Genomic DNA, 23732 nt, shown 5'->3' with positions numbered 1-23732 from the left:
ATAATAAGCAGAGGGGCAAAATCAAGAACGACAAGATCTTGAGGTGGAGAATTGAACTCCACCTACAATTACGATATCTTGTACCGGCCCGGGAAACTCAATGAGCCCCCAGATGCCCTATCACGTGGTACATGCGCCAACGCGCAGGTTGATAGACTGCAGACCCTCCACAATGACCTCTGCCACCCGGGGGTCACCAGGTTCTTCCATTTCATCAAATCCCGTAACCTGCCCTACTCCATCGAGGAGGTCAGGACCATGACCAGGAACTGCCAAATCTGTGCCGAGTGCAAACCACATTTTTATAGGCCAGACAGAGCAAGCCTGATCAAGGCCACTCGCCCCTTCGAGCGCCTGAGCGTCGATTTTAAAGGGCCCCTCCCCTCCTCTGACCGCAACGTGTACTTCCTCAACATAATTGATGAGTACTCCCGTTTCCCGTTTGCCATCCCTTGCCCAGACATGACCAGTACCACGGTCATTAAATGTCTGAATGACCTTTTCGCCTTGTTCGGCTTCCCTAGCTATATCCATAGCGACCGGGGCTCATCCTTTATGAGCGACGAACTCCGTCAGTACCTGCTCACGAGAGGTATTGCTACAAGCAGAACCACCAGCTACAACCCCCGAGGGAACGGCCAGGTGGAAAGAGAGAACGCGACGGTTTGGAAGGCCATCCTCTTAAACTTAAAATCTAAGGGCCTTCCGACCTCTCGCTGGCAGGAGGTCCTCCCTGCGGCGCTCCACTCCATTCGGTCACTGCTTTGTACGGCCACCAATGCCACCCCCCATGAAAAAATTTTCACTTTCCCCAGGAAGTCCACATCGGGGACCTCGCTACCGACATGGCTGACGTCTCCAGGACCCGTCCTACTGCGGAAGCACGTGAGGTCCCATAAAATGGACCCCCTGGTCGAGAGGGTGAGCCTCCTCCACGCCAACCCCCAGTATGCTTACGTGGCGTACCCGGACGGGCGGGAGGACACAGTCTCCATACGAGACCTCGCACCTTCGGGTGCCCCTGAAACACTACCATTGCCATCCACCACTACCCACAACCCAACCCCTGTAGACGGCATGCCGCAGCCCCAGGACCCGTCATTGACCACCCAACCACTCAATGAGACGCCAGATTCAACGTTAGATGCTGCACCATCACCGCCGCCACCACGACGATCAGGACGGCATACAAGGCCACCTGATAGACTTACTTACACGAACCTTTAGTACACTTCACCCTGCCGGACTCAAATTTAAACAAGGTGAATGTGGTAAACCACTGTTATTGTTGCTCACCGTTGTTGTTGTTGCACACTGTTGTATCTATGCATGCCTCAGCTGGCTCCGCCCCTGGCTCCACCCACACGCCCAGGTATAAAGGTGACTGCTCTGCAGCCCCCTGCCTTCTTGGAAACCAGTCAACCACGAGAGGCATGCTCTGTTCTTTGTTAATAAAAGCCTTTTAGTTACTCTCCTAACTCCGTCTCTTATGAGTAATTAATAGCGCATCAGGGTGATTGGGCAGAAATATGGCAAATGCACTATAATGTGGATAAATGTGAGGTTATCCACTTTGGTGGCAAAAACAGGAAGGCAGATTATTATTTGAATGGCAATAGATTGGGAGAAGGGGAAGTGCAAAGAGACCTGGGTGTTCTTATGCACCAATCGCTGAAGGTAAGCATGCAGGTGCAGCAGGTGGTTAAGAAAGCAAATGGTATGTTGGCCTTCGTAGCAAGAGGGTTCGAGTACAGGAACAAGGATGTCTTGCTACAGTTGTACAGGGCCTTGGTGAGACCGCACCTTGAATATTGTGTGCAGTTTTGGTCGCCTTATCTGAGGAAGGACGTTCTTGCCATGGAAGGAGTGCAGCGAAGATTCACCAGGCTGATACCTGGGATGGTAGGAATGACGTATGAGGAGAGATTGTGTCGATTGGGCTTATACTCACTGGAGTTTAGAAGATTGAGAGGGGATCTCATCGAAACCTATAAAATTCTGTCAGGCCTGGACAGACTAGATGCAGGAAGGATGTTCCCAATGGCCGGGGAGTCCAGAACTAGGGGTCATAATCTAAGGATAAGGGGTAAGCCATTTTGGACTGAGATGAGGAGGAATTTCTTCACCCAGAGAGTGGTGAACCTGTGGAATTCTCTGCCACAGAGGGCGGTGGAGGCCAGTTCATTAAATATATTCAAGAAGGAGTTGGATATATTTCTTAAGGCTAAAGGGATCAAGGGATATGGGGAGAAGGCAGGGACAGGGTACTGAATTTGGATGATCAGCCATGATCTAATTGAATGGCGGAGCAGGCTCGAGGGGCCGAATGGCCTACTCCTGCTCCTATCTTCTATGTTTCTAATTACAGATACAAAATGGATTTTAATTAAATGACTCAGTGGTACAAGCATTGGTGACCAAAATGCTCTTGCAGTATAGTTTGTGCCTGCAGTTCTGCCTATGGGAAATTTCTGATTTCTACTCTATTGCCAGCAGTGGACAAGTAGTGAATATTTCCCAACAGGAAGAAAATCAAAATGATAAACAGAGCCAAACCAGGTCACATCTTCCAAAGTGCAACATTTAATAAGGACCTGTTGACTGCTCATTTGGAATTGAGGCAGTGAGTAGTGTAGGAGGATCTAAAGAGGGGGAGATAAGAAAAATACAAAAGGGCAACTAGCGACAAATTAAAAGGGAAAGAAAAGCTGGTAGCCTTTTTGTGCAAAGTATTACCTCTTCTGTCTCAATGAAAAAATCTACTACCGTTTAGTAGGTATCATCATTTTTGCAGGTTATTTTTCACCTCATTGAGGTTTCCATTTTCGGCTTCCATTCCACAACTTTACCATTCTGATGACCCAAATATGTCCCAGAGTGGCTCCATTAATTTCAATGGAAGCAGGTACTTTGAAGAGGCTGTTCTGGAGGTGCCTGATCACTACTGTTCATGTAGACAGTGATACAGTGGTACCCAGTGGGTAGTGATTTTACTCTGCTCAGGACCTGCTCTAGGAATTTTGACCAAAGGGTGAAAGAAATAAAGAATTGCAATTATTAGTGCCTCTCATAGTTCTCAGAAACATCTCAAAGTGCTTCACAAAGTGAAGTAAAGAAAGTCGTATATTTATATTAAAAAAAAACTTTTATATGTTAAGCTTACTATGTTACACTTACTGGAAAATGAAATTATAATTTCTGTAGCAGCCATACAAGAAATTGTGCAAAATATCATTGTAAACTGTAAAGGTTTAACATGAAGAACTAGTATGCTAGGGGCCTGCTTCACCAGTGAAAGTGTGGTGTGCAGACCTGCCAGCACCCCAAGTGGAAGGACGCAGACTCTGTACCAAATCCTAGCAATGGGGTCATTTACATAGTAGGGGCAGGGTACCCAGGCCTAGAATGGCACTTCGGCAGCACACACCCTGATCCACTGTTGGAAGGTGGAGCGGCCATCAGCTAAAGTCGCCTGAGACCCTAGAAATTTGGCAGCATTTCATCTTCAGCTTCTAAAGCAGCCATGAAGGCTGTAAATGAAGGTAATCAATCCCTTTCAGGATAAATTACTTTTGACTGGAAATCTTATGAGGCCTTCCCAAGAACCTCAATAGAACATATTGCAGCTCTCAGCTGGCACGAGTTCGATTGAGGCCTTCTAAGGCTGTACTCATGGAACTCCTGGGGTAGCCCAGGAATTCCCTCAAACATGGTGCTTTGTAGCAGAGGAAAGGGCAGAAGACTTGCTCACTTGCAGTCCTTACCTCCCTGGAATTTAAAGCAGCACTAGGAACTGGGTGGAATCCCAGTGGAACTAGGCTATGTCCCAAATTTATGTCCCCATCAGGCGATCTGCCTGCTCTATGTTCTGACCCCAGGTTGGAATTTTGGGCCCAAAGTTTTACTGAATATGGACTTGGAGTCATATGTATTAATTTTCTCCTTCAGTATTATGTATTTTGAATTTTGTGTGGTGCTTTGCAATTTCTATTTACTTAACAGAAATAATTACTTCAAAGAGACACTAATTTATCAATTTTCTGTATTCTGCATGTTCCCTTTAACAGTTGACAAAATGTCTTTCTATTTTTCTCCCATTACAGTTAATAGGGTGTATTATTGGCAGACAAGGAAGCAAAATAAATGAAATCAGGCAGATGTCAGGAGCACAGATCAAGATTGCTAATGCAACAGAAGGTTCCACAGAGCGACAGGTTACCATCACAGGATCTCCTGCTAATATTAGCCTGGCACAGTACCTCATAAATGCAAGGTAGGTTCACTATTCATTGTTCTTTCACTAGAGAAGGAAAGAGGAATATTGCACACTGACATCAGAAATTGTGCACTGATTGTTGCAGTCAAAAAGCAAATGCTACAATCATGCATATAGAGGGTACACAGTAGGGAATTATGGGATGACTGTTCATTCCATAAATATGAAAAAATCTTAACCCTTAAATGAATAGATTGTCTTAAAAACAGATTCAACTCTGTTTCCCAGTTATGCCTCATTGTGTATTCTGTTTAACCACCAATAACACTTTTAACATAAAAAGAATTCCATTTGTTAAAAAAGTTACTTTTAATTATGCATCAACACACAACAAAACCACTTAAATTTGATGTCATGAGGAAGCTGTTACAAGTGCTATACTGTTAATGTTATTCCACTGTATTGGACTAACAACTATTTGGTTCTGATCTGTGGAGCTGGAGTATGACTCCCGGTGAATAATGACCTGGCCAGGAGTATTTCACAACAGTCTTGGCATGAAACTTCTATAATAATAAGAGTTCATAGTTACCTGATGCACTGTTGTGGCCCATGCACTAAAGTAACACACAGGTCAAGCAAATATCTCCCATCAAATTGTAGCAGCAAAGTTTGAAAAAAAACATCAAAGTATGTTTTGGCAATTAATTCTTAAAGTGGCCTGTATTTTGCTTATCTTTTTAGAAATGGCAAGTAAAAAAAAGCATTCAAGTATTCTTATTGCTTTTTGTGGAGATGCAACTTTTTTATTTGAAATTTCTATCTTCTGTGAGAAGGAGGCTTTTTATTAAACAAGGCACATGTTTTCCCTTGGTCTAACCATTTCACTACAGTCTGTGTTGTGTGTCCCTTGCCTATTTCATTGACCCACAGTACTTGAAAAGGCAGTTCTCTGGCCACGGGATGTACAGATGTCAACACAACTTCTGATTGGCTCCTAGTCAGTGAAGCTTTCCTTGGATCTGGAATCCAAGGACAAAAAGAATGCAAGCCAGTTGACTGTGAAATGGGGAGGAGGGTTATAATATCCTTATGCTTTTAGGTTTCTTGTTTCAGCTCATAACAGAAACAGCAGGTTGGTCGTGAGAGGGGGAATTGCAGGCTCATCACCAAGGCTAGAGGTGCAGAAAAGCCAAATGTTTAGAGCTATGGAGATAATGAGCCATTGCTGAAAAAATAAGGTTTAAAAAGGCACAATTACTGTTATGCTTTAAAAAAAACAAAGAAGTGGTTGACATGAAGGAAAACTGCAAAGAGAATAACAAAATATATGAAAAATATTTTTATTAGCTTTAAAAGTGAACCCTCAGTACTGAAAAAAATACCAGTTTATTTTTCTTTTTACAGTACTTGACACAAACCATTTTGGGAATTGATTGCCAGAAAAGTGCCCATGTTGAGTACAATTAATATTAACTGTGGAAAAGGCATAATTGTTTTGCTTTTGTGTGTTTCTATGATGCTATAGATCATAAGAGGTCAAACTATTGCCACATGGCACACCTATAACTCCACAGATGAGAACTCAATGTGTGTAATTTTATACTTGTGCCCCACAGTCTGTCCCTTACAAGACAAACCAATCAGAAACCATCCAATTTAATCCCCATTAAGCTGAAATTCAGTCAGCAAACTCAATTAGATATCGATATAAAGTCTATCCTATAAAATTATAAGACTCATCTCACATCTTCTGCTGTAAAAGTCAACATGTTACCAAAAGAAACCTAACTTTCTGACATTGTTACTCATAATTAATATTTACTACAAACTTCTTAAAGCTATCAGAGAATAAGTAAGACTATCAGAGAATAAGTAAGACTATCAGAGAATAAGTAAGACCTAATTTGTCAACACAGAAAACCCAACAACAAGCTATCATTATGTAATCAAAACAAAAGTTTACTTCTCCAGGTTTCATGCAGTGCCAGCAACTTTTCTCCAGGTGCAATGCCAACTCTCTGGGTCTGATACAGCAAGCTGTCTGCCAGGTTCAGTGTAGCTCTTCTCAGAGATCAGTGCAGTAGCAGGCACTGTGATCTGTGCTCCACAACAGCCACTACACAGTTCAGATAACTTTTGGAAGTGGTCATAAATTTGACTGCATCCCTGGAGGTCACCTCGGCCAGCACAGGAATAAGATCCTGCTGAAAATTCAACATCTAATAATTATTGAACATAACAGCAAAAACAAAAGTCAAACAAAATGGGATGAATGGTTTGAGACCAATGATTTGGTTTCTGTGCCACTTGTCATCTCAGCTGTCACACTCCACTTATGATCACTCATTGATTAAATGTTATTCCGTGAGTCATTTGCACACATCCTCTGTTTATACCAGAGGTGTGGTCTCAGAAGCTTTAATATCCATTTTTGTTATCCCACTGGATTGAAACAGTAGTTGTGAAATTAAACTTTCTTTATACTGCCATGATTGCTTCTCTGATTTTGTCACTGTTTCCTCAGGGCATCAGAGTGAAGCTTAACGGCCTTCATTGTGTAAATGTTCCCACAGAATTAAAAACAAAATCCCACTATAGACAACAAAATGGGACAAAACAGTTAGTTATACCACTGAACTAGCTACAATTTACAGGATATTGAAAGGGGAGCCTTAAAATATAATAGCAAGTAATATCCCCTTGGTATATACAGATATTATTTCTATTTATTTGCACATGTTAAGTATTATACTGTTTCAGCAGCATGTATTGAAGTAAACTATTGAGTAATTGGATTTCTTATATGAATTTCTACTGGAAAGAAAAAAAAGCAGAATAAGGAAGCTTTGCACCTCTTTCTAAGTGCATAGTAAGGAATTACTTTCCTCGTGATTACAGAGCTGTTCAAACCTAATTCCAGGAAAATAATACAGCCAGATGTTTGCTTGTACTTTTTATTTCCATATAAATTGACTTCAGGCAGAGATTAACACACAAGCTTTTGACTTCAAAGAACACAATTTTCATATTTCAAGCCCCCATAGTGAGGTGCATACTGCACAGAAATAGATGAGGGGAGGGGGTGGCAGAGGCTCTACAGTTGGCCTCCGCATGCTGGGTTAGAGGGGAAGAAAATCAGCCGGGGTTCCTGCTCCCAATCACCATTCAACAATCCCAGTTTAAAAGTGCACATGTGTGTAGACATTGGATGAGGATCAATGTTCCCTCTAACTTTTTTTGGGGGGGTGTGACCCCTTTAATGGGCTGCGCGGCCCATTCTAATTATCCCGCATGCATGTTTTTTTTCAATTTACAAGCCAATGAGCGGCTTGTGTGGGACTGTGGCCACACAGCTTAATGGGAATGTTGGTGAGGACTAGATTGGGCTTGTCTGTGATGTACCCTGTGGTTGATCAACCTGTCAACATGCACTGCAAAGCCAATAAATGAATGATGACCATTTGGGTGAGACACTGGAGGCTGACCATTGCTTTCAAAAGTGTACTCTAGCATGGGGTCAACAAATATAGAAGAAGATTGGCGAATTGGCAAGAAAACAAAAATAGATAAAAAATGAGGGCTTTCAAACACAATATTGCCTACAGAAGGAAATTTTACCTTTCTACTTTGGATTGGTTCTTCACCGCATAAACAATAGAATGTATTCAATTGTTCAAGTGTATTGTTTACAAATACTCCCCTTGTGTGACTGCTAGTGAAGTGCCAACAACACGTAGAATCATAGAATGCTATAGCACAGAAACGGGCCATTCAGCCCATCGAGTCTGTTTCTGTGATTTTCTCCACTTGAAGCAACTAGTTTACTCCCACTCTCCCACTTAGTCCCCATACCTATCAATATGCCTCTTTTTAAAGCAACTATCTAATTCCCTTTTAAAAGTATTTATGGGCTCTGCTTCAACAATGGTTTGTGACAGAGAATATTACATTCTAACCACCCTCCGTTTAGATATTTTTTTAAATTTCCATTTGAATTCTTTTCTGATTCTTTTAAATTTGTGCCTTCTCATCCTTCATCTAGTGTGTATTTACATAGAATTACATAGAATGTACAACAAGAAACAGGCCATTCGGCCCAACAGGTCCATGCCAGCATTTATGATCCAGACAAGTCTCCTCCCACTCGACTTGATCTAACCCTATCAACATATACTTCTATTCCTTTCTTCCTCATGTGTTTAGCTCCCATTAAATGCATCTATGCTATTAGCATCAACTACTCCATGTGGTAGGGAGTTCTACATTCTAACCATTCTCTAGGTAAAGAAATTTCTCCTGAATTATCAAATAGATTTATTAGTAACTATCTCATATTTATGGTCCCGAGTTTTGGACTCCCTCATAACTGTTGAAATTCTCTACATCGACCCTGTCAAACCTGAAGTCTCATGGTTTCAGGTCAAGCATGGGCAAGGATACCTCCTGCTGATTACCACCTACCGCCCTCCCTCAGCTGACGAATCAGTACTCCTCCATGTTGAACACCACTTGGAACAAGCACTGAGGGTAGCAAGGGCACAGAATGCACTCTGGGTGGGGGACGTCAATGTCCATCACCAAGAGTAGCTCGGTAGCACCACTACTGACCAAGCTGGCCAAGTCCTGCAGGACATAGCTGCCAGTCTGGGCCTGTGACAGGTGGTGAGAGAACCAACATGAGGGAAAAACCTACTTGACCTCGTCCTCATCAATCGACCTGTCGCAGATGCATCTGTCTATGACAGTATTGGTAGCAGTGACCACCGCACAGTCATTGTATAGACGAAGTCCCATGTTCACACTGAGGACACCCTCCATCATGTTGTGTGGCACTACCACCGTGCTAAATGGAATAGATTCAGAACAGATCTAGCAGCTCAAAACTGGGCATCCATGAGGCGCTGTGGGCCATCAGCAGCAGTAGAATTGTATTCCACCACAATCTGTAACCTCATGGCCTGGCATATCCCTTACTCTACCATTACCATCAAGCCAGGGGACCAACCCTGGTTCAATAAGGAGTGTAGAAGAGCATGCCAGGAGCAGCACCAGGCATACCTAAAAATGAGGTGCCAACCTGGGGAAGCTGCAACACAGGACTACATGCATGCTAAAAAGCGGAAGCAGCATGCTATAGACAGGGCTAAGCGATCCCACAATCATCGGATCAGATCAAAGCTCTGCAGAACTGCCACATCCAGTCGTGAATGGTGGTGGACCATTAAATAACTAACAACAACAACAACTTGTATTTAAATAGCACCTTTAACGTAGTAAAATGTCCCAAGGCACTGCACAGGTGTATTTTAAGACAAAAAATTTGACAAAGATCCACATAAGGATAAATTAGGGCAGGTGACCAAAAGTTTGGTCAAAGAGGTAGGTTTTAAGATGCATCTTAAAGGAGGAAAGAGAGGTAGCGAGGCTGAGAGGTTTAGGCAGGGAATTCCAGAGCTTAGGGCCTAGGCAACAGAAGGCATGGCCACCAAAGGTTGAGCAATTTTAATCAGAGATGCTCAAGAGGGCAGAATTAGAGGAGCATCATATATCTCAGCAGGGGCGGGGGGGGGGGGGGGCGGCTGTGGGGCTGATGTGGAAAACTGCCTAGGTATGTCCTGCCCACAAAAAGCAGGACAAATCCAACCTGGCCAATTACCGCCCCATCAGTCTACTCTCAATCGTCAGCAAAGTGATGGAAGGTGTCATCGACAGTGCTATCAAGCAGCAATTACTCACCAATAACCTGCTCACTGACGCCCTGATTGGGTTCCGCCAAGACCACTCGGCTCCTGACCTCATTACAGCCTTGGTCCAAACATGGGCAAAGGAGCTGAATTCCAGAGATGAGGTGAGAGTGACTGCCCTTGACATCAAGGCAGCATTTGACTGAGTGTGGCAACAAGGAGCCCCAGTAAAAAACTGAGGTCAATGGGAATCGGGGGGGAAAACGCTCCACTGGCTGGAGTCATACCTAGCACAAAGGAAGATGGCTGTGGTGGTTGAAAGTCAATCATCACAGCCCCAGGACATCGCTGCAGGAGTTCCTCAGGGCAGTGACCTAGGCTAAACCATCTTCAGCTGCTTCATCAATGACCTTCCCTCCAACATATGGTCAGAAATGGGGATGTTTGCTGATAACTGCACAGTGTTCAGAGCCATTCACAACTCCTCAGATAATGAAGCAGTCCATGCCCGCATGCTAGAAGACCTGGACGACGTTCAGGCTTGGGCTGATAAGTGGCAGGTAACATTTGTGCCACACAAGTGCCAGGCAATGACTATCTCCAACAAGCGAGAATCTAACCACCTCCCCTTGACATTCAACGGCATTACCATTGCCGAATCCCCCACCATTAACATCCTGGGGCTCACCATTGACCAGAAACTTAACTGGACCAGCCACATAAATACTGTGGCAACAAGAGCAGGTCAGAGGCTAGGTATTCTGTGGCGAGTGTTTCACCTCCTGACTCCCCAAAGCCTTTCCACCATCTACAAGGCACAAGTCAGGAGTATGATGGAATACTCTCCCCTTGCCTGGATGAGTGCAGCTCCAACAACACTCAAGAAGCTCGACACCATCCACGACAAAGCAGCCCGCTTGATTGGCACTCTGTCCACCACCTTAATCATTCACTCCCTTCACCACCAGTGTACTGTGGCTGCAGTGTGTACCATCTACACGATGCACTGCAGCAACTTGCCAAGGCTTCTTCAGCAGCACCTCCCAAACCCGCAACCTCTTCCACCTAGAAGGACAAGGGCAGCAGGTGCATGGGAACACCACCACCTCCAAGTTCCCCTCCAAGTCACACACCATCCTGACTTAGAAGTATATTGCCGATCCTTCATCGTCGCTGGGTCAAAATCCTGGAACTCCCTACCTAACAGCACTGTGGGAGTACCTTCACCACACGGACTGCAGCGGTTCAAGAAGGCGGCTCACCACCACCTTTTCAAGGGCAACTAGGGATGGGCAATAAATGCTGGGCTTGTCAGTGATGCCCACATCCCATAAACAAATTTAAAAAAAAACCTTTCATTATCTTAAAGACGTCTATCAGGTCACCCTTCAGCCTTTTCTTTTCTAGAGAAAAGAGCTCCTGCCTGTTCAATCTTTCCTGATGGCTATAAGCTCTCAGTTCTGGTATCATCCTTGTAAATATTTCTTGCGCCTTCTCCAGTGCCTCTATATCCTTTTTATAATATGGAGGCCAGAACTGTGTGCAGTACTCCAAGTGTGGTTTAACAAAGGTTCTATACAAGTTTAACATAACTTCTCTGCTTTTCAATTCTATTCCTCTGGAAATAAACCCCATATGATGTATAAATTCTGGCCTCTTGAGCATCCCCAATTTTAATTGCACCACTATTGGCGGCCGTGCCCTTCAGCTGCCTAGGCCCTAAACTCTGAAATTCCCTTCCTAAACCTCTCTGGCTCTCTACCTCTCTCTCTTCCTTTAAGACGCTCCTTAAAACCTACCTCTTTGCCCAATCATTTAGTTATCTGCCCTAATATTATCTTATATGGCTCGGTGTCAATTTTTATTTTGTATCACTTCTGGGATGTTTTACTACGTTAAAGGCACTATATAGATACAAGTTGTCATTGCTGTTGTGTTTGTTTGTTCTGCAACATTTCCCACAGTAGCCATCATCAGACCCTAAATACCAATAGACTGACCTTTATGATGCTAACAAAGTATGCTAGCAACATCTGGTGGCAGATAAAGGTGAGCAGTTAATAAAATCCAAATTTTGGGGAGTCAGTCTCAGCTGAATTTTCGTTCCAAAGATCAAATCACAACAAAAAGTGATAAATTTCCACCTGCAAACAGCAAGATCCTCAGAAACAATGGGCCAGAAATTCAGGTCGGAGGCTTCCCGCGGGCGCAAGCCCCTGACCTGCACTTACATAGCGCGCCTGTCGTTGTGCTGTGGGGCCGCGTGGGATTCCGATCCTGGGCCTCCTCCAGCTGCCGGTGTGCAGTGCTCGCGTATCCCAGCGGCGAAGTTAGTTCGCAGCGTCCCTGCCAAATCTATGAATAGAGATCGGCCCCAAAACCTAAGTAAAACTTCAAATAATTTTTTTTTAAATCACATTTTTAAAAGAACTATAAATTACATAAATTAACTATTTTAAACAAAAATTTAAATTTTTGAAAAAATTAAAGTTTTTGACAGGGCTAAGAATAAACTTGCCTTTCTTTACAGTATTTTAAAATGATAAACCTATGGAAGAAATGTTTTAATTTTACTTAATTTACCTCTTACCTTGTTAAAAGCAGGCCTTGCACCTGCTTTTTTCACGCGCAGCTGCTAGGGACTTACCCGCACGGAGAAACCTGTATATAAAAAAAAAGGAAGTTCCAGGCGTACACGCTGCCTCTCTGGCGCACGCGTTTGACCTCCGAACTCCTTCCTTCAAGGGAACAGAAGTTCCGGTTTCCAGCGCATGTGCAGTGCATGCATGAAACCGGCACTTCCATTGGCCTTACGGGTGAGTACACAGCGCGTACTCACCTGTGGGGACCCGAATTTCTGGCCCGTTAATAAACCTTGGTAGTGCTGGCGGGAGCTCCTATACATACGCCAAACTCATTTTTTGGGGGACGGGGAGGAGGCAACTTGACATTTTCTTTAGCATCAGCTAGATCTATTCAATTTATAGCAATTCAAACTCTACACATTCCAATGATGATTCTAGCTGAGGCCAATTCTTTCATCCCTATTTGTAAATGATTAATTGTAGGCACTTGGGCTAATTTTGTTTCTGTACTAATGCTGAATTCAGAGTAGAAAGCTGGGCATTTCACATTAATAAAAAAGACATTCAAAAACTACTAGAGTCACCATCACATATAACACAGACACTGTGTACCACTGTTTCCTGAAGTGAATCCTCTGTCCTGTCGATTCTGAGATTATACCTGTGGTGTAAACATTATTATTTGATAGCACCTGTCTGTGCACAGATTCTTACAACAGATACACAGGGGACAGTCTTTCATAAAATACTTTAAACTATCTTTCTTTCCTAAGCATAAACCTATTTAACAGGATGTAGTCCCGATCGTTGAACAGAATGCTGGTAAATAGGTTATACCAGTTAAATATTGTTTGGTATTTTAAAGTTTAATACTGTAATTCAGAGGCCATACAGTCAAACCTCTTTATAGTCAACTTGGTTATTACAAACCTTCCATTAGAACAATTTTCCTTTCTATTAAAGTGTATGGAGTTCAACCCCTGTTAAAGCCAAACATCTGTTTCTAAATGATTCACAGCTCAGCTCCCACATTTGCAATGGTTTTTACCCCATTATTATGAGCTGGTCAGCTGTCATTGTTTTGACACTCACAGGAAGTGCGCAATGACATCATCAGGCATGGTCCCAGCACATGTGCGACAGTTGGAAAACCCAGTGCAGCAGCTGTGTCTGTGGTAAAGGAATAAAGTCAGCTCAGCCCTCGATAGAATGAAGCCCCAATGAGAAGAACTACTTGGCCAGTCCCCGTGGGTTTGTAATAACGGGGTCTGACTGTATATTGTTAATATCCCAAAGTCGCATTCTAGACATATTTAAATAAAAATGTAACATTAAATAGCCAGATGGAATTTGTGTAAGAATATTAATTTGGTACAATGCCTATGCTAATAAGGTTTTTGGAACAGTATTATAGAAGTTGTTAGTTCCAGCATTAAAATACATTGTAAAGTTAAAAGGACGTTTTCATTGCTTGCTGGAAAATGTATTGTTATAGTAATAGTCATGTGTCTAGCTGTCAGTAAGCATGTATTATAGTAAAATAATGTTATAATTTTTCATATTCTTTAAAATTCTTTTACACATTTGCTGACATCTAATAATGTACAATGTATTATATATATTTATATATGGACATATCAATATGAAATGTGAGAAAATGTTGGTTTAATTTAGTCTTTATATTCCAGTAATTTGTCAGTGTACCTTTGCAAATACCATTAGTACCCTTGTATAAGTTTGGTTCATAAAGTATAATTACACTCTAATTGAATTTTAATTCTCATCTTTCAATTAGAATTACATTTTCAGATTTATTTTTCAATAATGCAACAGTTGTATTTGTATTGTGCTGAAATAGGAAACTGAGAAGCCGCAACATTTAATAAATAAATAAATAATGTGGTTTCATTTTCATTATACTCCAACAAACTAGTCTTCAAACCTTTTCTGACTCCTTGAATTCATCATCTTATTAGTTTTCAAAGTCAAATAAAACAACTTAGACAAGAGTACTTATGGTAATGCAGTATATTAGATGAAAAATAATACTGTTTGAAAGCCTTTCCAACTCAGATGTGTTTCTTCGTGCTGGGGAGTAAACCTCAATTATTTTAAATTCTTCGTCTTTAAGTTTGCTTTTCCATCATTAGTCATTATATGCATTTCCTCAGATTAATTTCACTCATAATGTCAAACCTTTAATTTGAAAAGACTTTAGAACCTCAGTAATGTTTCATCATCAAATCATGAAATACCCTTTTGTTATTTCTCTTCTTTAACACATAACATGTTCCCCCCTTGATCCTCATCTCTCCTTTCCTTCCAATTGCCTCTTCCATATGTTGACCAATCTAATCCCACCCTCTGTGTTTGCTCCCCTCCTTCCTCCCTTCTTCACCCTGGCTTTACCCACCCAACTGTTTGTTCCTGTTCCTCTCTTCGTTTGCAGCTTAGAGATGGCTAAAGTCAGCACCCAGACTGCTTCCGTCACGAACCCTGTTGACCTGAACGTGAACCTCTCTCAGTCTGCTACCCCTACCTCCACCCCCACCTCTGTGGCTGTTTTGGCGGCAGCAGCTGCCTCCGTGGTTAATGTGAATACCCCTTCCCCTTTACCAACACCCCACTATGCCGTTCCTGTCTCCAGTCTGCTTGGCATGAAAACTGTCCCACTCCTGGCACTTAATGCGGGGGCCACTGGGAGTTTATCTGCTTATACTCCCAAAATTCCTTCGACGAGTGGGGTTAAGAAATCTGACCGGCAGAAGTTTGCTCCGTATTGAAGGAATGTGAATGCAGGTTTTCCAGTCTCTACCAAGATAATGTGGTAGATAATAGATACTAAGGAAACATTTTAAACTTTCTTAATTTCTAATGTAACTGTTGACACCTAAAATTGTCTTCCACCTTCCATTAGTATTAACAATATGATGCAACTAGTTCCAACAGCTCAGCGACCTATATAAAAGAAAGAAGAAATCTTTTCCCACAGTCTGAGATAAATTGGTCAAGAATTTTAGCTGAAGAAGATGGCACACAATACTTCTACAACTGATATCCATTGGTTAAAAAAAGTGAGAAAGAACATTTTACAAGAGGATATATGAATAGGCAAATTTACACAATTTTCCACCAGACTGTAAACATTGTGGGGTAAATTTTTATCTTTACTGCCTGGGTGTGAAGCACAATGTGGACGGAGAACAGAGGTGAATTGGGCAGCGAGGATTGAATGCCCATAATGGAGCCTGCCCAATTATCCTTCCATTACTGTAACTGGATGAAAAATCAGACAGTCTCTGTTACAGCTGTACAATTGTCCCTGCCTGATTTTCTTCTCTGGTCTCTACCCATGTGATTTTATATTTCCAGGCAGTAAGGATGAAAATCTACCCCAGTTTTCAGTGATATGCTTGATAAAAATCCAATGATAGCAGTTTTTAGTTATTTATTAATGACATTATGTGTCGTACAGTTATCACCAAGCAGAGAGCTTGATTTTAACTCCTGGATGGGAACGCGGTCAATTTTAACCGCGGCATCTCATTAACATGCTGCTTGCCGATTTCCCGACCCAAACGGCCTAGCAGTCAACGGGAGTGGCTGCTTGGTCATTAAAATTGGACAGCAGCTCCCAAGTCCACGACCTCTACCACCTAGAAGGACCAGGGCAGCAGGCGCATGGGAACACCACCACATCCAAGTCACACACCATCTTGACTTAGAAACATATCGCCATCCTTCATCGTCGCTGAGTCTAAATTCTAGAACTCCCTACCTAACAGCACTCTGGGAGTACCTTCACCACACGGACTGCAGCGGTTCAAGAAGGTGGCTCACCACCACCTTCTCAAAGGCAATTAGGGGTGGGCAATAAATGCTGGCCTTGCCAGTGATGCCCACATCCTGTGAATGAATAACAAAAAAACAACAGTAAGCTGCCACTGGGGTCCCCAAAGGGTAATGGTTGGCAAAGATATTCAGATTATAATAAAAAATATATCGTCTGAGAAATTGGACTTGCAGCCGAAACGGTGATCAAATCAACAAAGCCAGCTTGCTGCTGATTAAAATTAGGTTTTGGGCCTCATTTTTATGAAACAGGCAAGCTGCGAACGCCAATCAAATATCCAGATGTACTTGCCAGTTGAAGCCTGACCAATTTCGGCCAAATCCGACACCAAGCTGGTCCACAGGAAGGTCCTGGGAGGGGAGGGGAGGCGAAGTGGAAGGGAGCAAGCCCGGGCCACCAGATTCCTGCAGTATTTTTGTGGAGCCAGGAGAAGCACTCCTGCTCCTCTGACACCGCAGAAATATAACTTGTAAAACGTTTCTTGGCCATTTTTTGAGCAACCTCAGGTGGCACCTTTAGGGACCGTGGTTAGGCCACTCAAGGCCCGATAACTGGGCAGAGCATACCCAAACCAAGCTGCGCTCATTTGTACATGAGTTTCAATCATGGTTTTGCAACTGGTGTTCGGACCCAGATTTGCATATGCAAGGCACCTGTCGCCTATTTCAGGTGGACGTCCTGTACACCTAAAATTCGTCATGCATGATTAAGCGTGGGAGATTGCGACCCAAAATTCATACTCCTATTCTTGATTTTACATCCAAAAAACGGGTGCAACGATGTAAAATTTCTCCCCAAACATTGGAATTGTACAGACAGGGTTTACCTGAAACTATAAGAAACAAGCATGATTCATATTTTTTCATCATTTTTTGAAACCTAAAGACTTGCATAATTCTTCCTGCGGTATTTATTTATTTATTCATTAAATTTAATTATTAGGTTTATTGAAGAAGTATAAGTAGTAAAGTTAGGGTTAAGCCCTGCTTACTGTTGTAGTTACTTGGTAAGAATCGCTGATGATGATGTACCTGCTACATTTGTTCCTATGTCAAATGGGCCCACAAGTACATGGGACACACCCACTGGCGCATTCCAGCGCTGATGCCGCCAGAGTTTGTGGGGTGACTGGGAGGACTTTTCACTTGCCTGGGGCCAGCATATGCCCACACCACCAAAAGGAACATTTTGGGCTCCCGCCTGCTCCCTTCTGTTGGATTTTTTGGCCACCATCTCAGTGCAGCTGTCTGGATCCTGGCCTCCAACATGATTTTACGTTAATAGGGCTTGTTAAGCCCGCCCTGCGAGGTTCCCGGCCAATTAAAAGGAAGTGGGTCTGATGACGGCAATTGATGACACATCATCAGCCGGTTTTCTTAAAGGGACCATGTCCACATTCATTTTGACAATTCTGCTGTCTGTTCTGAAGCATTGAGGTGCAGCAAACACTGATGAGCACTGCACAGAGGTGCAATGCTGCACCCCGGCTCTCTCATGACTCCCTCCATATCCTTATGGAGGGAATCACAACATGCAGGGAGGTTCTCTTCCCTTCCATTGGGCGGAAGAGACCTCCCCAAGACACCAACGCAGCCTGGTTGCACATTATACAGGAGGGCACAAGCAAGGATGTCGTCAGGAGGACCAGGCTGTAGTGGCGCAAACCTTTCAATGATCTCAGTAGATCACGAAATGTTACTGCAAAGCCACACTCAACCTCATTCTGCTGTGCCACTCATCACATCCCCGTCCCTCTGCCTTCCCTACCCTACTCCTGCACATCTTTACTCACACCAGCTTACCCTGCACCCATCCCACTCTATCTACATTATTACTTCCCCATTTCACTAGCCACCCCTCACACTCACCCTTATCCTTGTCCAATCATACCAACTAACAACACACAAGGGTAGGCACTTGGGTGTTTTATGCAATCTTCATGTAAAGTTTCTGTTAATATGCTGTCAAACATTGACATATTTGGCAGCCAGGATGTACAGCGTCAAGTGAAGTAAATCTGGCCATGGTGAGGCCATCGCTGGCATCCCGGGCAGCAATATGATGCCCCGTGTCCTGTGCAGCAGCAGGTGATTGTGGTGAAGGTTGGTGGTGTTGTTTGTGCTGCTGGTGTGCCGGTGATGTTGGTGTTGGGCCTGATCGTGGTGGAATTGAGGACCAAGGTGAGATTTTTTTTTAAGGGCACCGTGCTGTTGGAATAGATGGCAGCTGAAGTTGAGAGGACAAGCAATCTGTCAGTGGTGAGAGAGGTTGCTCCAAGGAGGTGACAGTGGATAGAGAGTTTACTCCAAATACTTCCAAATTGCATACAGCTCAAAAGTGTCTTCTAAATCCTGAAAGCTCAAGCTTCTGACATTGGAAAGTGAACAGCTGTGAAATGGTAGCTTTTATACCACTTTTGCAGCTGTCACCTATTCACAGCAATGGAGAGTCATAGAGAACCCGACACAGTTACCTGACGTGATCCTCGAGTGATGGGAACCTCATGGAAAAATGGCTAGAAGGTATAAAATGCTGTTCAACTACCTTTAAAGACCCTCTTAACTATCTCAATTGGCTGACCCGCCGTTTAATGCCGGGTCTGCAAAGCGCAGGCAGACCTGGCACTTGGGAAATTGATGCAGAGGTGGGTTCAGTGCGGGATCCTGACCCGCTATCAATCTTTTAGATTTTGACAGCGGACCCACCTCCGGACCCACCCTCTGAGCGCCGGCAAAATTCCAGCCTAGGTGTGAAGAACAGCCACTTTGACAATGTACTGGAGAGTGCTCTACTTCACTTGGAGCCAAAACCTTCAGAAGTGGGGAAAATGGGGGGGAAATAAAAGGCTAGAAAGATTACCTGTTGACAGCAAATACATTTTTTTTTGCAACATTGGGGGTAATTTTCATCTTCGCCACCTGACCAGTAACCTGATGGAGCAGATTTTAATGGGATGAAAATCAGACAGATTCTACAATGGGTGGACGGTCTGCTCCACCAGATTGATGTTGCACTTTTTAGTGTTGCAAACTGAATTTTTGTTCAGTTTGCTTTTTATGATGCACAGTTCATGTGGTGTGTTTTGAAGATGCCACTAATATACAGTAACTGTTATTTCCAAACTGACTTTTGGGGGAAGGTTGAAAAATTTCAATTCAATCATCTGATGTGAGTTGTGTTACTTTGCCTGTATCAAGCAGATTATAAGCAAGTAAAACTAGAGGTGAAATGTATTGTTAATATGTGGTGGATGGTGGAGAAAATATATTAGAATAGTATTGTATTTGTGTGTGTGTGTGTATGTAAGAACATTAATAAATAAATATGCTTACATGCTAGGAATTAGACAAGGGTTAAATGCAGTCTGAGATTAATTAGAAATCAATAACATTGGTTGAATCTATCACAAATGCCAGGATACATTATACAGCGTAGCTGCAGAAACTTGATCTGTCTTACAACCATCACAATCAAAACATCTTCTCTGTAGCTCAGCATGGTTATCCGATGAATAGCTAAGCCATTCAGACCAGGAAGATCCCTAGTTTGAGTCCCAGTCAGTGCGAAGTTAACTGCACTCAGGCAGATGGTAACCTCAGTGCTCCTAAGTTACGGATGAGAAAAACTGCCCAGTGTTGTTGCTTCTGTTTGCTATCCAGCAACCCCTACTTGAAGTGAATGTATGTGGACACCAGGATGAGGACAGCATTGGGCTCAGCTGTGATGCCTTCTAGCCGAATAGTCTATTGACATTCACTGTCCAAGTTCACACATTAATAATTGTTAGTTAGGCAGGATACCTGAAGGAAACTAGCACCCATGGAACTGTATCCAAAGGAATTAGCATCTTCAGGAGAGAATGAGAGGGGAGAAAGTTGTCAAAAAGAAAAATATTCACTCTCGCAGAATGTGTCAACAGTTTACTGTAAATAATATCCAACTGTTATACTGGAAAAAAATGGGACCCACAACATGACTGGGCACAGTGCTTAAAATATAAATTATATGGTTTTAAAATAATGTCATTGAATTAAATATCACCAAAAATATCTGGTCATTATCTGTTGGAGCTAGTTTATATTACATTTTCTGTTTTGTCCATCCATCTTTTTTTAATTTAGTTTTGCAGCACTGATACAGTAATATGATATGTTTGTCACTTTTCTGAATTCAAAAACTCATAAACCTGCCATGTTCATTCACCTTCAGCCAATACACAAAGCTTTAACTGTATTGTGTGTATTTGAATATATAATGACAAAAAAGCATAATACAAATGCAACACTTGTTAAGTGATATTTTAAAACCAGTCCTAGTATGCTGTTGTATAGGACTATGTATCTTTAAGTACTCCAATGTATGTTATTGTTGTATTCTGGAGCTCTTCAATATTTTAGCAAAATTGCACTAATTTGTACTTTAGAGGTAGAACTGCTGTTCTTAGTGTTGCTTATTTTTATTACTGTTTTTTGTTTGTTTCTAAATATTTCTTTTATTATATACAAACAATGTCCAAGTACCTCAGCTATTTAACAACTTGCTCACTTGAAAATTTGTTGTAAAATGTATTCCAGAATTCTGTACCTACTGATCTTACTGTAGAAAATACTGTCAGGATTTACCAATGAATCATGTATTGTATTTCAACAAGTTTACAAGGTTGAGAAGTATTTTGCTTTTCTGTTTTTCTTGATTTTGTTCCTGCATTTTAGGCTGACTTCAGAAGTTTCTGGCCTGGAGGCTCTGTAATGTATCCATCATGCAAAACTGCATTAGTCACAAGACAGAACATTTTCTCTGCCCCATGTGACAATGATTTCTATGGACTGTAATCTACAGAATAAGAGAAGAATTCCTACCATTTCTAACTCAGTTCTTGATATTGAGAAATAAATGCTTTTACTGTCTCAATGACTAAGTAATCTAACTCTTTTATGTTATTACATCACTGTTACAATTCTACACAACTTTTTGTGGCTCGTATATTAATAATTAAATATTTAAAGATTTTTCAGGTGTTCATCCTTTAGCTAATCTTATAATAAAGCATGGGCTGGTAGCACTCCAATTCTGTGTCTTCTGTCATAGATGTTAAAGCAAATTTAAAATTATGAATTTTTATAAATAAAAGGGCAAATAAGGAAACCTAAAGCCTGCGAGCCGCGTCATTAAATTGCATATTTACAACATGCTTGTTGCGTATTTGATTTAAATGTTTATGGAAGTTATAATTTTGAGCATTTATTAAATATTAAATATATCAGCACAGGCTTTTACAAAAGTACTAGCTTCAGAGACACGTTTATTCAATATCTACATTAAATGTGTAATAAGTTAATCATTAAAATGACTGTAAATATCACTCATCATCCTTAATGACTAGCTTTTAAACTTACTAACATAAGAAAGTTATCATTCAATTTCTATGTCCCTTAAGAATCTCATAGGCCTGTATTGAAATTTTCATAAAGTATATAACCCTTGTTTGAATTGCTTGTTTGACTCTATCTTTCTTACTCAATGTATTTACACTTATTATTGAATGAGACATTAAACCCAGGCCCTGTCTTCCCTCTCAGGAGGACGTAAAAGGTCCCACAGCACTTTTCGAAGAGGAGCAAGGGAGTTCTCCTGGTGTCCTGACCGATATTTATCACTCAACCAATATCACTAAAAACAGATTATCTGCTCTTTAATCACTTTGCTCTTTGTGTGACCTTACTGTGCCCAAATTCACTGACCTATTTCCCTACATTCCCTAGAAACGCTCCACCATTGGCAGCCGTGCCTTCAGCTGCCAAGGCCCTAAGCTCTGGAATTACCTCCCTAAAACTCTCCACCTCTCTTTCCTGCTTTAAGTTGCTCCTTAAACCCTACCCTCTCTTTCATGCTTTAAGTTGCTCCTTAAATCCTACCTCTTTGACCAAGCTTTTGGTCATCTGCCCTAATATCTCCTTATGTGGCTTGGTGTCAAATTCTGTTTGATAACACTCCTTGTTTACAAATCCCTCCATGGCATTGCCCCTCCCGATCTCTAATCTCCTCCAGCCATACAACCCTCCGAGATATTTGCTCTCCTCCAATTCTGGCCTCTTGAGCATCCCCGATTTTAATTGCTCACCATTGGCAGCCGTGCCTTCGACTGACTAGGCCCTAAGCTCTGGAATTCCCTCCCTAAACCTTTCCACCTCTCTACCTCCTTTAAGACGCTCCTTAAAACCTACGAAGTTTTTGGTCATCTGCCCTTATCTCCTTATGTGGCTCAGTGGCAAATTTTGTTTGATAACCTGTTAGTAAAACGCCCCCAAGGCGCTTCACTATGTTAAAGGCGCTATATAAATACAAGTTGTTGTTGTTGTACATTACAACACTGATACACTTCAAAAAGTACCTCGTTGGATTTGAGGTCATGAAAAGCGCGATATAATTGCAAGTTCTTTCTTAACCCCAGTTTACCATCACTAGGCTTTACGATATTAATGCTAAGTTAACAAGTAGATGGTTCAATTCGGGATATTTCAACATTAACATTATTTGTTTTCTTTGGAAGGCTGCAAAATATTGAGGAAAATTTTTTATAAACAATATATTTTCAACTTAGTTTTAAGAGTGATAAATATTTTTAAAAGATCAGATCTATAGGCTAAATTTTATGGTTTAACATCCCAGTAGGGAGCTGCGTATGACAGGAGTGCCGATTGGGAATTTGAGTGCAGAGACCAGCATGCCTGATTCACAGTCTATTATTTTCTGGGACCTCCACATCTGAATTCCCAATATGTACTCCCATCACATGAAGTTCTGTGCCATAAACGCTAAATCTCAACATTCCCCCCCCCAGTGAATCTTTTCACTGTCTCTGTGTTGTTGATCTGCTTGTCTGATATCCAGTCTTGGATGAGCTGCAATTTCCTCCAGCTCAACATTGGGAAGACCAAAGTTAATCTTTGGCCCCCGCCACAAACTCTGTACTCATGTCACTGATTCCATTCCTCACCCTGGCCACCGTCTCAGGTTGAACCAGCACTGTCCTATTTAACCCTGAGCTGAGCTTCCAACACCACATCCTCTCCATCACAAAGACTGCCTACTTCGACCTCTATAATATCACTTGTCTCAGTTCCTACCTCAGCCCATCTACTGCTGAAACCCTTATCCATGCCTTTGCCACCTCCTAACTCAGTTATTCAATCAACTTCAGCTCATCCAAAACTCTGCTGCCTGTATCCTATCACACACCAAGTCCAGTTCACCCATCCCCCCTTCCTCGTTGACCTATGTTGGTTCCTAGTCCCCCAATGCCTCCAATTTAAAATGCTCATCTTCAGGTTTAAATCCCTTTATGACCTCACCCCTTCCTATATCTGTAACCTCCTACAAACCTCTCCACC

At 42.2% G+C, this 23732-nt stretch overlaps 1 protein-coding gene across 20 annotated transcripts in view; it reads left to right on the top strand.

The window, feature by feature from the left end:
- The window catches only part of LOC147117288 (poly(rC)-binding protein 3), a 676376-nt gene extending 655128 nt beyond the window's left edge, over positions 1-21248 (top strand). For 17 of the 20 annotated variants that reach the window (XM_085988147.1, XM_085988142.1, XM_085988144.1 and 14 more), the window contains 2 exons: positions 4104-4273; positions 14938-21248. In XM_085988147.1, the coding sequence (XP_085844273.1) occupies positions 4104-4273; positions 14938-15271 (504 nt within the window). In that variant the 3' untranslated portion in view covers positions 15272-21248. The other 3 variants (XM_085988159.1, XM_085988156.1, XM_085988160.1) reach the window with 3 other exon arrangements.
- Positions 21249-23732: the final 2484 nt, after the last annotated feature.

The sequence above is a fragment of the Somniosus microcephalus genome, chromosome 5, assembly GCF_052327205.1.
Source record: "Somniosus microcephalus isolate GS21.2 chromosome 5, FLI_Smic_1.0, whole genome shotgun sequence".
NCBI classification, from domain to species: domain Eukaryota; kingdom Metazoa; phylum Chordata; class Chondrichthyes; order Squaliformes; family Somniosidae; genus Somniosus; species Somniosus microcephalus.
Note: the sequence above shows the minus strand (reverse complement) of the source record. Positions and strands in the feature narration are given on the sequence as shown.